At 36.2% G+C, this 14,030-nt stretch overlaps 1 protein-coding gene across 1 annotated transcript in view; it reads right to left on the reverse strand.

The window, feature by feature from the left end:
• Zdhhc8 (zinc finger DHHC-type containing 8) overlaps positions 1-14,030 on the reverse strand; it is a 218,518-nt gene that overhangs the window by 61,445 nt on the left and 143,043 nt on the right. Inside the window, exons 3-6 of the mRNA XM_067784855.1 lie at positions 13,847-14,004; positions 12,117-12,289; positions 10,641-10,835; positions 10,144-10,405 (exon numbers count right to left, since the gene is read on the reverse strand). Coding sequence (XP_067640956.1) covers positions 10,144-10,405; positions 10,641-10,835; positions 12,117-12,289; positions 13,847-14,004 — 788 coding nt within the window. The remainder of the gene's footprint in view (positions 1-10,143; positions 10,406-10,640; positions 10,836-12,116; positions 12,290-13,846; positions 14,005-14,030) is intronic.

Raw genomic sequence — 14,030 nt, forward strand, 5'->3', positions numbered from 1 at the left:
AATTACTCCTAATATCTTTCTCTTTTACCCTATGCTAAAATTGCACGACTTACGTATGAGTAGATGTATATTTTTCATTCATAATTTGTATTTAAAAAATTTGGAATTCAGTGAACCCAAATTACCTAGAAATTAAGTATTTCCCGTTTGTGGAAAATAACTAAAACAATGTTGAAATTATTTAAGTTAGTGCTGACTTAAATAAGAACTTAAACCAAACTGATTTAATATTTAGCATACATATATATTTACATATATAAAAATATTTAAATTAATATTAAAAAAAAAAAACACTTTTTGTTTCGTAGTCAGGCGGGCAGGCAGTGACAACACTATACACTATTAAACTGAATTAAATGCAATCACCAATTAGTGTAAAGCGAATGTAGAAAAAATAATAAAAAAAAAATACAAGCGCAAATATTCAATTAACGGAATATATAGATATGTATAACAATATAATTTTAAACTATTAGAATTGAAATTGATTGGAGGTAAAGTAAGGGCGATGTTATGCGGACTATGAAGCATTAACTAGTCATGATATACTCACGCAAACAATTTTCAACACTACAAACATCCAGTGACGCCAGATTTTGTGAAATTACCCTCTTTGAGGAATATTTCACTATAAAATTTGATAAAAGGGGAATGAGGGGCATTTTTTTGTCTTCCATGCATAAAAAGGAAATTCTTGTAGCAAAGCTACTCGAAACACATTTGATAGCTACGATGCCTTTTTATACTCAGCATGCTTTGCACACAGAGTATATTAACTTTGATTGGATAACGGTTGGTTGTACAAGTATAAAGGAATCGAGATAGATATAGACTTCCATATATCAAAATCATCAGTATCGAAAAAGAACTTGATTGAGCCATGTCGGTCCGTCCGTCCGTTAACACTTGAGTAAATATTGAGATATCTTCACCAAATTTGGTACACGTGCTTATCTGGACCCAGAATAGATTGTTATTGAGCGAAATCGGATGATAACCACGCCCACTTTTTATATACATATATAACATTTTGGAAAACACAAAAAACCTGATTATTTAGTAAATAATACACCTGGAATGTTGAAATTTGACATGTGGACTGATATTGAGACTCTTGATAAAAATTTGAAAAAAATTTTACAAATATTATTAATCATTAATCAAAAATCGTTAAACCTATTGTAACAAAATTCGGCAGAGAGGTTGCCTTGACTACAAGGAATGCTTTGAAGAAAAATTAATGAAATCGTATATAAAAGATTTTTAAAAGGGTCGTGGACGAATAACATAAGCTAAATCTATGCAAAAAAAAGAGCTTTATATCAATGGTATATCATTTCCCAAGTGGATTTTATAACAATAAATAGGAAAAACTTCAAATTTTAAAGATGGCCGTGGCACCGCCCCTTCTATGACTAAGCTATTTTCTATATTTCGGGAGCCAAATTAACGGATCGTAATGAAATTGTGTACACATATTTTCCTTATAGCTGAAAATATTTCTAGTAAAAATGGATGGGATCGGTTAAAGACCACGGCAACTTAGATATAAAACAAGTTTAAAAGGGTCGTATTCTAGAATAATAAGCTTATAACTTAGCAAAAAATAGTTTTCAATCAATGATATTTCACTTATCAAGTTTTACTGTAAGAGGAAATGGGGAGACATTTTTTTTTTAAACGGGCGGTGCCACCTTTTATGTAGAAAAGTAATTTATCTGAAATGAAATGTACAATTGAAGCTCACGCTGGGTATATAATGTTCGGTTACGCCCGAACTTAGACCCCTTTACTTGTTATATATTTAAAAAAAAAGACTGTGCCCACCTCTCTTTATATTTAATGTAATATATGGGTGTTTTTATTTCATTTATTTCTATTAATTTAAGTATTACACAGCTTTAGATCTTCACGCTTTGCAAACCGCTGCCCATGAACAACTCGGCAAAAAAAAAAATTACAAGTTTTGCCTAATTTTAATGGGACACTTGAGCGTAGTGTACTACTTCAACGTCCCAGAGAAGAAATTAATACTTTTAACCATGGTATCAAAAAGAAGGTAGTTCCACTCAAAATTTTTTGGCGTATTTGGTGATTTTTGAAGTTTCATAATGTTTGTTGTTTTGCTAGAAGGGTAGCCATACCGTTACTGTTTAGGGCGAAATTGTGGTTTTTCGGGATAGAAATTTCCTTCAGGATGAAAACGCAATGGTCATCTAAGATAATAATAATATGCTTTAGCACGATTTATGTGCATACATATCTATTGAGAATCAGTAAAATATGCAATTTTATTGAAAAATTGTGGATAATGACTCATATCTTTATGGCTGCTTGACCGCTAGACAGAAAAAAATACACGAAAAATCCTGTTGTTCTAGCATGGCTCTATTATCATACCTCTACAGTAGATATTTCGTAAGGCATGTTGAGAAAAAGTGTACCTCCAAAGTCTGCAGGGAGTGGTAGGTGTTTAATTTGTTACGTTCGTTGGACTCCACATCCATGTCAATGATAAAAGGGCACATAGTGTGTATAGGCGGGGCTTGCCCCAAGGTGACCCCTGGTACAACGGGCAAAAGAACTCTCATAACTAGTGGTAACCTGCAGAGCTACAGGGCATGTGGACTTGTAGCCAATTTATTCAATTTCAATTTCATAAAAATTGCGTTTACGTATGCTAAACTCTTTAGAAATTGCGGTTTCAGTTTATAAGGACCTCCTTTGGACAATCAATTGACAAACGTGTATATTGTAACGAATTTACTGAAATTCCTCTTATTTGCAACCTTCTACTAACGTTCGAATCACTAAACTGTTGAATAAATAACTCCACTATTCAATAATGCAAAATGGCCTTTATTCAAGTACTTCACAATAACACTACTACTTCTCGACAAATAGCGTGCTTAAATCAAACTGAATCCATGATTGCTCAGATTGCGCTCTTTTATACTTTTCGATTTCCTCGTTCCATACTTCTAGGTGTTTCCAGAATTTACTTAGTTACCAGTTATAAAATTATAGCTACAGATACACGTGTATAGCTTCTCATATGTGCGTGTATATGTGAGTGATACTTGCACAAATAATTGCCCACATTTGGGAGTATCTCAGATATATGCATGTGTATGTGCGTTGCTCTCCGCTGCTTGTATGGACATATGTGTAGACATAATGATTAATTTGCTGATCCCAAAGTTCCTTCACCTCCAGATCTTCCACCCCCAACTATTGAATTGATAAATCTGTCCTCTCCGAGTCCCTTGGCAGTTCAACCATCGACATCGAATGCTCATTCAGCTGTATCTACTGTACCCTCCACAAAAAGGAACCAGGTTCCCCAAAACCCCTCTGCGGAATCTGAACCGCCGGCTGGTAGATTGATTACTGTCCCGATTAAAAAGTCGATTTTCGTCTCCAGATTCGAGAGAGACACTACAGAAGAGGACCTGAAGTCGTACATCATAAGTAAACTTAAATCTGAAAATGTGTCTATTCGTAAATTTAATTTTAATTATCCTAGAGACATTTCGTCATTTAGGATTGACGTATCAGCGCAACATTTTGAAACAATTTTGAATAATTCATTTTGGCCACCCGGAGCCTTTGTACGTGAATTCGAGCATAGACGCAACGTTAATATTCGTAATCTTGCTACCGTTCCTCAAACCAATAATGCTGCAAAAAACTAAATATTAAACCTGTCCTTAATATATTTTATCAAAATGTAAGAGGCCTAAACACAAAACTAACTGATCTATACTTGAGATCATTTAACTGTAATTACAATATCATCGCTTTTACTGAAACTTGGTTAAAGCCTCATATTTTTAATTCGGAGATTCTTTGCAATGATTACCAAATATATAGAAATGACCGCTTGAACAGAGTTGGAGGTGGAGTTTTGCTCGCGGTACATTCTTCTATACCTTCCGCTGAGGTAGATTTACCTGTTATTGAAGCTACGGAATTTAAGTGCATTAGAACCCAGCTGGGAATAGGTTTTACCTATATTGCCATTTGCTATATCCCACCATCTTCAGATCCCTCGGTGTATATGAACCATATTTCGTTACTGAAAGATATCAGTTCATTGTTGAAGCCTATTGACTCGATAATTGTCTTGGGTGATTTTAATCTTCCGCACGTATCATGGACCACATCCGACCATGGTATTGTACCGGTTTCTTCAAAATTCTCCAGCATCGACTTTTTAGCAGAAATAACTGAACTTTGCCTAAGACAGATAAATATAGTTCCAAACATGTACGGGAGGGTACTTGATCTGGTATTTGTTGATGATACTTCAAAATCCATTCTTAGGAGGGGTGAACCTCTTACTGTACCTGAGGATCCTTACCATCCTTCGCTGGAAATAGTTTACGAATTGGAAGAAAGTTCTCGGAGTTGCACTACCACAGAAACCGACTCTAGTTTTAGATTCGAATTCGCGAAGGCTAATTTTAATAAACTCAACCAAATTTTATCTACAATAGTTTGGCCTAAATACGGTGCAGATATTGACAAAAACGTTTCTGACTTCAACGCCGTCATTCACGCTATTCTGGACAGACATGTACCTAAGCGTAAACGTGTTTTCACTGAACTAGTCCAAATATGGTACACCAAAGAACTGAAATCTTTAAAAAACAAAAAAACGCGTTCCTTCAAGCTGTACAAGAAGACGGGGTCACACTCCGACTACTTGAAGTACTCTATATTGCGTCATAAATATTTTGAATTAAATAAAAAGTGTTACAATACCTATCTCTGTGCCATGAAAAAGAAAATAACTTGCAATCCGAAAGCTTTCTATAATTTCGTGAACTCTAAACGTAGGGTTAAAGGCTTTCCTTCTGGTATGAAATACCGTGATGATTTCTCTAGCGACGATCAAGTTATTGCTAATTTATTTGCACAATTTTTCAAATCTAACTATTCCGCTGAATTAATTTCTTTGTCTAGTGAATACCCGTATGAACTTGACTCACTTAACGCAATTAATATTCCATCAATATATCCAGAAGAGGTTCTTACATATTTAACTTCTTTGAAGGAATCTTATAAATACGGTCCTGATCTAATTCCCACATGTTTTCTCAAAAGATGTGCTGAACACATTTATCTGCCCCTAACTGATTTATTCAACATGTCCCTAAAACATGGAGTTTTTCCTTTTGCTTGGAAGGAATCTTTTCTAATACCCCTCCACAAAAACGGCAGTAGGTCATGTGTAGAAAATTATCGAGGAATTGCAAAATTGTCTGCCATCCCAAAGGTGTTTGAAGCCATTGTTACTAATCAGCTAACATTTTCCATTTCTGCATTGATTGCAAACTCTCAACATGGATTCTGTAGAGGCAAATCTACCATTACCAACCTACTTGAATTCACAACGCATGTTTCTAATGGATTTAGAGAAAATCTTCACACCGATGTTATTTACACTGATTTCAGTAAAGCATTTGACAAAGTTTCCCATTCATTGCTTATCCACAAGCTAGATCGACTTGGTTTCCAACCAGGTCTCACTCAGTGGATATCTTCTTATCTCTGCGGTAGAACGCAACAAGTAATTTTTAAAAATACTCTTTCAGAGGTCATTAAAGTTCCTTCTGGCGTCCCACAGGGCAGTCATCTCGGTCCAATTCTGTTCTTGCTATTTATTAATGATATTTGTACCATAATAAAATATTCCAAAATTTTAATGTATGCTGATGATGTAAAACTTTTTAGGTCTTATGAGTCTATTGAAGAACGTCCATTGCTTCAAGCGGATTTAAACTGCTTAGTTGCTTGGTGCAACGCGAATTCAATGCCGCTGAACATCAATAAATGTAAGTTCATGTGCTTCTCTCGGAGATCTTTGCCAGCAGCCTCTTACGTAATTGATAATTTTTGTCTTGCATCAGTAAATTATTTTGTTGACTTGGGAGTTACGATGGATGCTAAACTTAGTTTCAACCTTCATATTATGACTACTGCCAATAAGGCTAGAGGTGTTCTATCATTCGTGAAGAGATGGTCTAAAGAATTTAGTGACCCTTATGTAACCAAAGCCCTTTTTACCACATTGGTTAGGCCGATACTAGAATACGGATCAGTAGTCTGGAATCCGCGATATCAAGTTCATGCAGATAGGCTTGAGTCAATACAGAAGCAATTTTTACTTTTTTCTTTAAGGAATTTTCATTGGGACTCTGCATATAATCTTCCACCTTATACTAGTCGGTTAAGGCTTATCAATCTTCCAACTCTCGCTAGCCGTAGAGAAATGCTAGGAGTATTATTTATGGCTAAACTACTGAATGGACTAATTTCTAGCCCCTTTCTTTTGAACGAAGTAAACTTCAATATCCCATCACGAGCGTCAAGACATTACAAACCTCTTCTTTTGAGGCAGTGTAGAACTAACTTCGAATTAAATGAACCTTTCCGGTGTTTGTGTTATGATTTTAACTCTCACTCGAATTCATTTGATATAACGGATTCACTTTTTACTATAAGGAAAACTGTCCTATCCTATCTTAACTCGTAACAAAATAAAAATAAAAATAAAAATCTTTATATGCTAAATCCTTAACTTATTTAACAATTTACTATATGTATAATTTTCTACTGTTATGTATATAATACTCAGCTGATGATTTTTATTCTGTAGCTGAGCAGTTTTAGATCTCGACGCTTAACAAACCTCCGCCTATCAACAACTCGGCAAAAACAAAAACAAATCCGTGCGTCATGCGGATGCGCCCCTCGTGTCGGTTGGGCGGGCTTTGGAGGGTATTAATCCGTTGGGTTTATTATTATTGGTTATGTGCATACAAGTCACTGCTTAGTATTGGCTTAGAGATGATAGTATCCCTTAGCGTTGCTTATATTCGTCATAATATTTTGTCAACCTGTTCTGAGCATATGTACGGACACTTAATAAGGCTATATTCCCTTGCTTTTTATACTTCGATCAATGTTTCTTCCACCAAAGCAATTTTCGGGAGTTACGCGGGTCATTTTTTTTTTTTTTTTTTTTTTAATAACTATGAAGGTAATTTGGTCGTTTCCGTTAATATGAAATCCATCAAAATTAGAAAAATTCGTAACATTTTTCAACCTGGTAGCTCGTTTTTGGTGAAATTGTCATTGTCCCCGCAAAATTCAAGTGGCTAACGTCACACTAAATGGAACTACCGGCATTTTTTGTATCATGCTTTTAACCCTGTGGGAATTTTTTTATTTACAGGGTGGAAACTTAGAGAACTTTGTTTAATATCTGTGGGTAATTTCACACAGTTTATCTGGCATCACAAATGGGTTGTTAGCAATTAGTTTATTCCGCAAAACACTACAGCTAAAGCAAAAGTCTGGCATTAAGCAGCTACGAGGAGGAAATAGAATGCATTAATCTACGAGTCTGTAATAAAAGAAGCAAATACTTAACAGAATATATTCATGAGTCAATCCATTTTAGGATTTCAATGTATCTCAACTTGTATGGAGTGCGGGCTTGAATCCCACTCCCGGTGAGGAAAATATTAAGTATTCCCAAACGTTAGCGAAATTGGCTATGATGACGTCTTGCAGCCACATCATTTGATTCTGATTCAGGCCTCCGTCAGTGAGAGCATACGGGTAGTTTTTTTTACTATTCGTGGCCGAAAAGCGTTTTTCTGACTACTTATCCTTAGACACTGTTAATGTGAAAGGTATGTAGTGAGTCCTTTGACTCTTTGGATGTTAAATATGTTTCAATGTTACTTGTCCACGTTTCATCGGGAGCCATTGCTCTATCGTCGCTTGTAGGCCTTTCGTGCAAAAAGGCTCGAGTAAATTCTTGGAGTCCTCGTGATACTGCGATAACTTTATTCCAGCTTTGTTCTTTGTAGAAGGCGCTCTACCAGCCTACCTGTGTAGGAAAGCTTTCGACCTGGCGGTTTCTGACCTGCACCGCATCGACATGATTCCTTTTTTCTCAGGTGAGCCACCCTGTACCAATTTGTAGTAGTGGTATTCTTTGTTTCCCTCTTTTTTTCTTTGATTTCATTTTCGCTGCTAAAATTATTGGGTTGATCAAGACTCATCTAACAATAATGTTTGAGCTTTGGGTCCAATGCGAGCCAATGCGATACGTCTCAAAGTACATCAAAACCTATCTTGCTGCAGCTGTGGCGGAATCACCGATACTTTTCTCGGTGTTTGACTGTCCAGCTTTTGCCAGTACCAGGCGAAAGTATTTCGCTCTCGGCTCACTAGGATCTTAAAAAGACGTATCCTTGATCAGAATCGATCTTATTCGAAACTGAATCGTAACTACGCAACGATTATCTACGATTGTCTAAGTAGCTATAGCTTACGTTACTGTTATCTTATATGGTATCACTAGGGACCTTTATGTTGTCCAAGTCAGCTTCCCGTGCCGGGTTGGCTACCACTCAACATAGATTAATTTAACCTAGTCTTAATATTTGTCTTCTTCGTCTCGTACACCCCTTCTTATTTTCGTCTTCGTTTTCTTATCCTTTGTCGCCACATTTGCATCTACATTTCCCTTATGCGTCGTATTTATTTTTACCTTACTTTTCGTCTTAGTCTTCGCGCCTTTATTTTCATGCTTATATGCATTTATCTTTATATTTATACTTCTTGGCCTTCGAATTCATCATCCTACTTGCCTTTGTTCTTCCTTCTTTTTCATCATTGTCTTTATATTTGCCTTCACCCTTAGCCTTCGTTTTCATCATCATCTTTTGATTTTTCATCGTTGTTGTTGTTGTTGTTGTTGTTCTTGTTGTGTCCGTTGTTGTTGTAGCGATAAGGATACTTCCCGAAAGCCTTGGGGAATGTTATCGATGTTGATGGTTCTTTGCCGGATGCAGATCCGGTACGTTTCGATAACAAGTCCGACCATCTCGGGAACCATTTGTTATGACAACATGCGACCTTCTAGGCCATCCCGCCCTCCCACCACCTAGATCCATGAGGTGGTCGGGGGATTTTCATCGTATTTATCTTTCTTCCTTTCGCCTTCATCATAGTCTTTGTATTTGTCTTCGTCTTTCGTTTCCCTTCCTTGTTTCCTTAGCCTTTGCCCTCTTCTTTTGCCTTTCGTCTTCATATTCTTCTTAGTGTTTTCTTTAGCTCAACGTCATTTGGCAGCCATGTTAATGTCGACGGATATAAATTCGAAGCCCTGAGGGACTTTATCTATCTGGGAACCAGCATTAACAGCGAAAACAATGTCAGCTTAGACATAAATGCCTACAAGTACTATTTTGAACTGAAAAACACTTCGGCCAAGAAAGTATTCGCGTTGGCACCGCAGTTTGGAAGCAGAGGAGGGGGGAAAACTCCACTGACTTGGGAGAAGCAGATGGAGGAAGACTTGACCTCCGTTGGTGCTTTCATTTGGCATCAGTTATCGAGAAACAGGGATAACTGAAGTCTCGCCGAGCTAAGGTGTTGCTTGGAAAGTATCAAGAAGCAATCAGCTGATGGGATAATACCACCTTGTACTGAATTCGCCTTGTATGATACTAAAACGAATATGCTGATTTTCGACACTTGTCGGCTATATTTACTGAATTCGCTGAACGTTCGCCAGTCATAATTCAAAAAGTCGAAATTCAACAAAAATGTCCATTTGCTTTGCCAGGTGTCATCTGATCGTCCGCGTAACAGCGTCCTAAGTCAATCGAACGTAAATGGGAGTCACGTCATTCAATTGCAAAATGCAAACAATGAAAGAAAAAAACTGATGTGCATTTACAAGTGTTAATTTTTGTGTATATGAATATATATAGATATATGTTTGTATGTACTATATGTAAATGTTTACAAGAACTGACCACCAATGTGTTTACATGGGTTGTTAAATTGTATATGCAAATGTGTGTTTATAGAAAAGTACAAATACAAACACCCAAATATGATACCGAAATAACTAACTAAACAAAATAATGGAAAATATTTGGATTTGTCTACAGAAGTATTTTGTACAAACAAGCAACAATACAACAAATACTCGTACCATACAATATTTAAAAATACATAGAAATAGAAGAAGAAGAAGCAAGTTTAATATAATAGGTAGTTTTGCTCTCAACAATTTTTGCAACAATAACGGGCAATAATCAATTTACCCACCTTACTATAAAGCGTTGTGCTGCCCGACCGTTGATTATAACCATTGCCCTGGTCCGTATAAGTCTTTACCTGAGTATGTCGATTGTCCCTATCGTAATAGTTTTTCAGCGTTTCACGTGGTGAACGTGACGCATTGCCAGGTGTATTGTTGCCTCGCATACTGCTGCCATGTTGATTGGTGCGACGTTCAGTGGTGATGACACTAATACCCTGACCATCCTTGTGTGAACGACGAGCTGCATATTTCTCTGGCTTAAGAAGACTATTTGTTGTTAAAAGACAAGTGTCAAACAAACATCATCATCATCATCATCAGCATCACGGTGTCAAGTAACGGCATTAACATTAGCATCAATGCGACAGCAATAACAAAAACAACATCATTGTGTTGTAGGCGTGTAGAGAGGCAATAAAATTTAATTCAATTAATAAAAAGTCAGTTAATATATATATATATCTTATAATAATGTATGTATGTGTATTTATTTATCATTTACCTCGGATATTGCGGACCACATTGTGTATAACAACAATTGTGCCAACAGCCACGCGAGAATGGATTGTAGCCACCTTTGAATTTGCCAGTGACTTGTTCGTTTGTTGTGCGGCCCCGTGATACAAGCACCATATGAAATCCGGTTAAACCGAAAATCGGAATAGCTAGGATTATAACAATGGCCATAAGCACCATACTGTGGTAGTAAACAAGTTTTATTTAAGGAAAACCAGTACACCCGAAAATACTTTGCACAAAAACGGTTATTAAGGGCCAATTAATGGTGACTAATAACCGTAAAACCATAACCAGATAAAACAGCTGATAGAACCTACCTTATGGAAATCAATGTAATCGATTACTGGTGCCATACCATAACGCTAACGCTATAACCATACCATAGCCAACCAATTGGTTTTTGGTTTCTCTCCATATCCATAACCTTAAAATTTTTGAGTTGGTGAATTTAATAACTTTTTGTAGATTTTATTCATTGTTTTGGATACGTTATGACTTAGAGACTTTTTTTTTGTGGAATATGTTTGTCATTTTTTGCGTTTTCTTCATTCTTATGAAATTTTCACGATTTTTAGGTTAAGGCACCATTAATCGATCATATTGGAGATGGTTATGGATATGGGTATGGTAACGACTATTCAGTTACGGTTAAGGAAGTTTAATTCGCCCTTTAGCCAGTGTCTGCATTATATATATGTATATGGATTGCTGATTTCGAAAACGCGCTTTATAAAAATTGGGTTGAGAAGCGCCCTCTCTGAGAGAAGCATATTCTGAGATATGGCATACTTCGATTTTCAGATAAGGCTTGTTTGAAAAAAAAAATTGAGGTTGGGTTTTCACCAGACAAATTTTAAGATAGGGCATGTTCGAATGGTCAGTGATGCGGTATGCCGACATTTCATTATTCGTCAAACTATTCTAACAAAATATTAATGTAAATAAAAGCTAGGACAACCCCTCAATGAAGATTCCGTTGTTCTTGTTGTTTTTGCGATAAAACACTCCCCGAAGATTTTGGGGAGTGATGTTGATTGTCCTTTGCCGGATATAGATCTGGTAAAAAGCACCACTAAGATATAAGCCCGACCATCTCGAGATAGATTTAATATAACCACATTGAACCTTCTAGACCATCGTGCCCGCACACCTAGTTCCATGAGGAACTTGGGATCGCCAGAGCCTCTGCTGCTAAGGAAACAGGATTCGCCACGAGTAGGTGAGGGTGACAATTGGATTGGAGGAACTACATATGCATTGCGCTGGCTACCCCATGTAGAGGTTGCGCTACACAACCCCTTGAATCATTTGGTTATTTTAGTCGCCTCTTACGACAGGCATACCTGTGAAAGTTCCGTCATTCGCCGCACCTCTAATTTTGCTACATACGCACACTACTTCATAGAAATTAATTATACACATAAGTAAATATTTTTTTTTTTTCAATTAAAAAGGATACGCTACGATAGGTGACGTCTGCCTTATGTGTGGTGTCATCTTTAATATATAAAATAAGCATAATGAAAATATGCTCAACATGTGTATGGACAATGAAACCAGGAAGAAGAAGAAGAAGCGATAGTTTCGCCGACCTATGCAATTGTTCACCCACGGACAATGATGATCGAATGTCTGAAAGAAAAAAATAAATATATTCGAAATAAAAAAGAAATGAAATGTACAACTTTCAATACAAATTTGTAGCAATTTGACAAAACAGCCTCTTTGAGTTAAGGTAATGGGAATATATTGAGCTAGAACTACAAGCTATACGAAATTCATCATTGTGACGTCCTATATTTTGTAGCAGCCATTACGCGCTAGCGTTTTGAATAAATAATACGAGCCGGACCCATGCGCATCTTGCGCAACCAATATAAAAGTCTCTTCTCAAATATCAACAGAAATCAACTGTTCCCTCAATCAATTGCTGCCATCTGGCGTATGGTAGCAACTGTCGGTAATGCAGTGCAAATATTCACAATAGTGCCATAGTACAAATAGATTTCTTTGTGTGCTCACAATCGTTTATTTTTAACAAACTATTTTAATAAAATATACCTAAACAAAAGCACTACGACCAAAATTGCCGAAAGCTCGCTAATAGCCCGAAATCTCCATCTTTACAACCAAAACTTTATTTATAGATTTGGATTCCATATAAGAGCGAAAAAGGGACCCGTACATAAAAACAGCAATTAGAAATAATATATATAATGATTGGCAGATCTGTAACGGATTTCTGTTAAGCAGGCAAAATATCACATTTATCCTAACACGAAATAGGTTGTTTTGTCAAATTGCTACAGAAATGCATATTTGCACTTTATTGTCTGATTTCACAATTTGCTATTGACTGTATAGTAGAAACCAACAAAAAAAAAAAAAAAACAGGGACCCAAACTGTTATTTCTTTTATAATAACTGTCCTTCAGAATAAATTATTTTTGGACTTTTAATTTTTATATCCGAAAATACGGACTTTTGTTTCATGAATCTAAAAATAAAAGTTAAATCCGGACATATATTTTTTAAGGACAGAATAAAAGTCCGGCCCTATAACTATGCAACGGCTCATCCAAATGAGACGAGTTTCATACAGAACTTCTCTTGTTTCAACAGAAACCGGTGTATAAAGGGCATATCTCAATGGGATCAAGCTTTATGGCGAAAAAATAGGTGCGAGTTTACTATGGAAAGGTATCTATATGTAGGTATGTAGTTTTTCGGGTATTACTAGCAAGAACTTGCAAATGAACATAAAGGTTTCAAATCTAGACATTGAGAAAAATCTATTGGTGGAAAATTCACTTCAGTTGGATGAGCAGTTCCATAGTTATAAGACCGGACTTTTATTTGTCTTTAAAAATAAAACACCGGATTTAACTTTTATTTTCGGACTTATAAAATAAAAGTCCGCATTTTACCTTTAAACAGGATGCATGATTAGTCATGAAAATGCTATGAGTATCACGAGGATACCATAAACTTTCACCTGGGAAAATTTTTTGATCCGGTATTTGTCAACTTAAAAAAGAAAACTATTGAAACGGGTCCCTGCAAAAAAATGTGTGCTGCAAACAAATCACAACACAAATCAAGCGCTGCGAAAATTTACTGCGAACGAAATTTTCACAAACATTTATTATAGATTTATTTACAAAATGAAGTAGAAAATTGTATACTCACTTCTATGCAATGATTGCATACAGAACAATGTGAACAACGTGGCGGTCGATAAAATTTACAAGTTACACACCATTTCATTTTAACGGTAATACCATTGATTTCGGCATTTTTATAAAGTGGCGCACGAAACTCTTCCTCGCGGTCTTCATCTGGTGAAGCTGTTTTGTAATAAATAAAAAAATGT

The sequence above is a fragment of the Eurosta solidaginis genome, chromosome 4, assembly GCF_040869045.1.
Source record: "Eurosta solidaginis isolate ZX-2024a chromosome 4, ASM4086904v1, whole genome shotgun sequence".
Taxonomy (NCBI): Eukaryota; Metazoa; Arthropoda; class Insecta; order Diptera; family Tephritidae; genus Eurosta; species Eurosta solidaginis.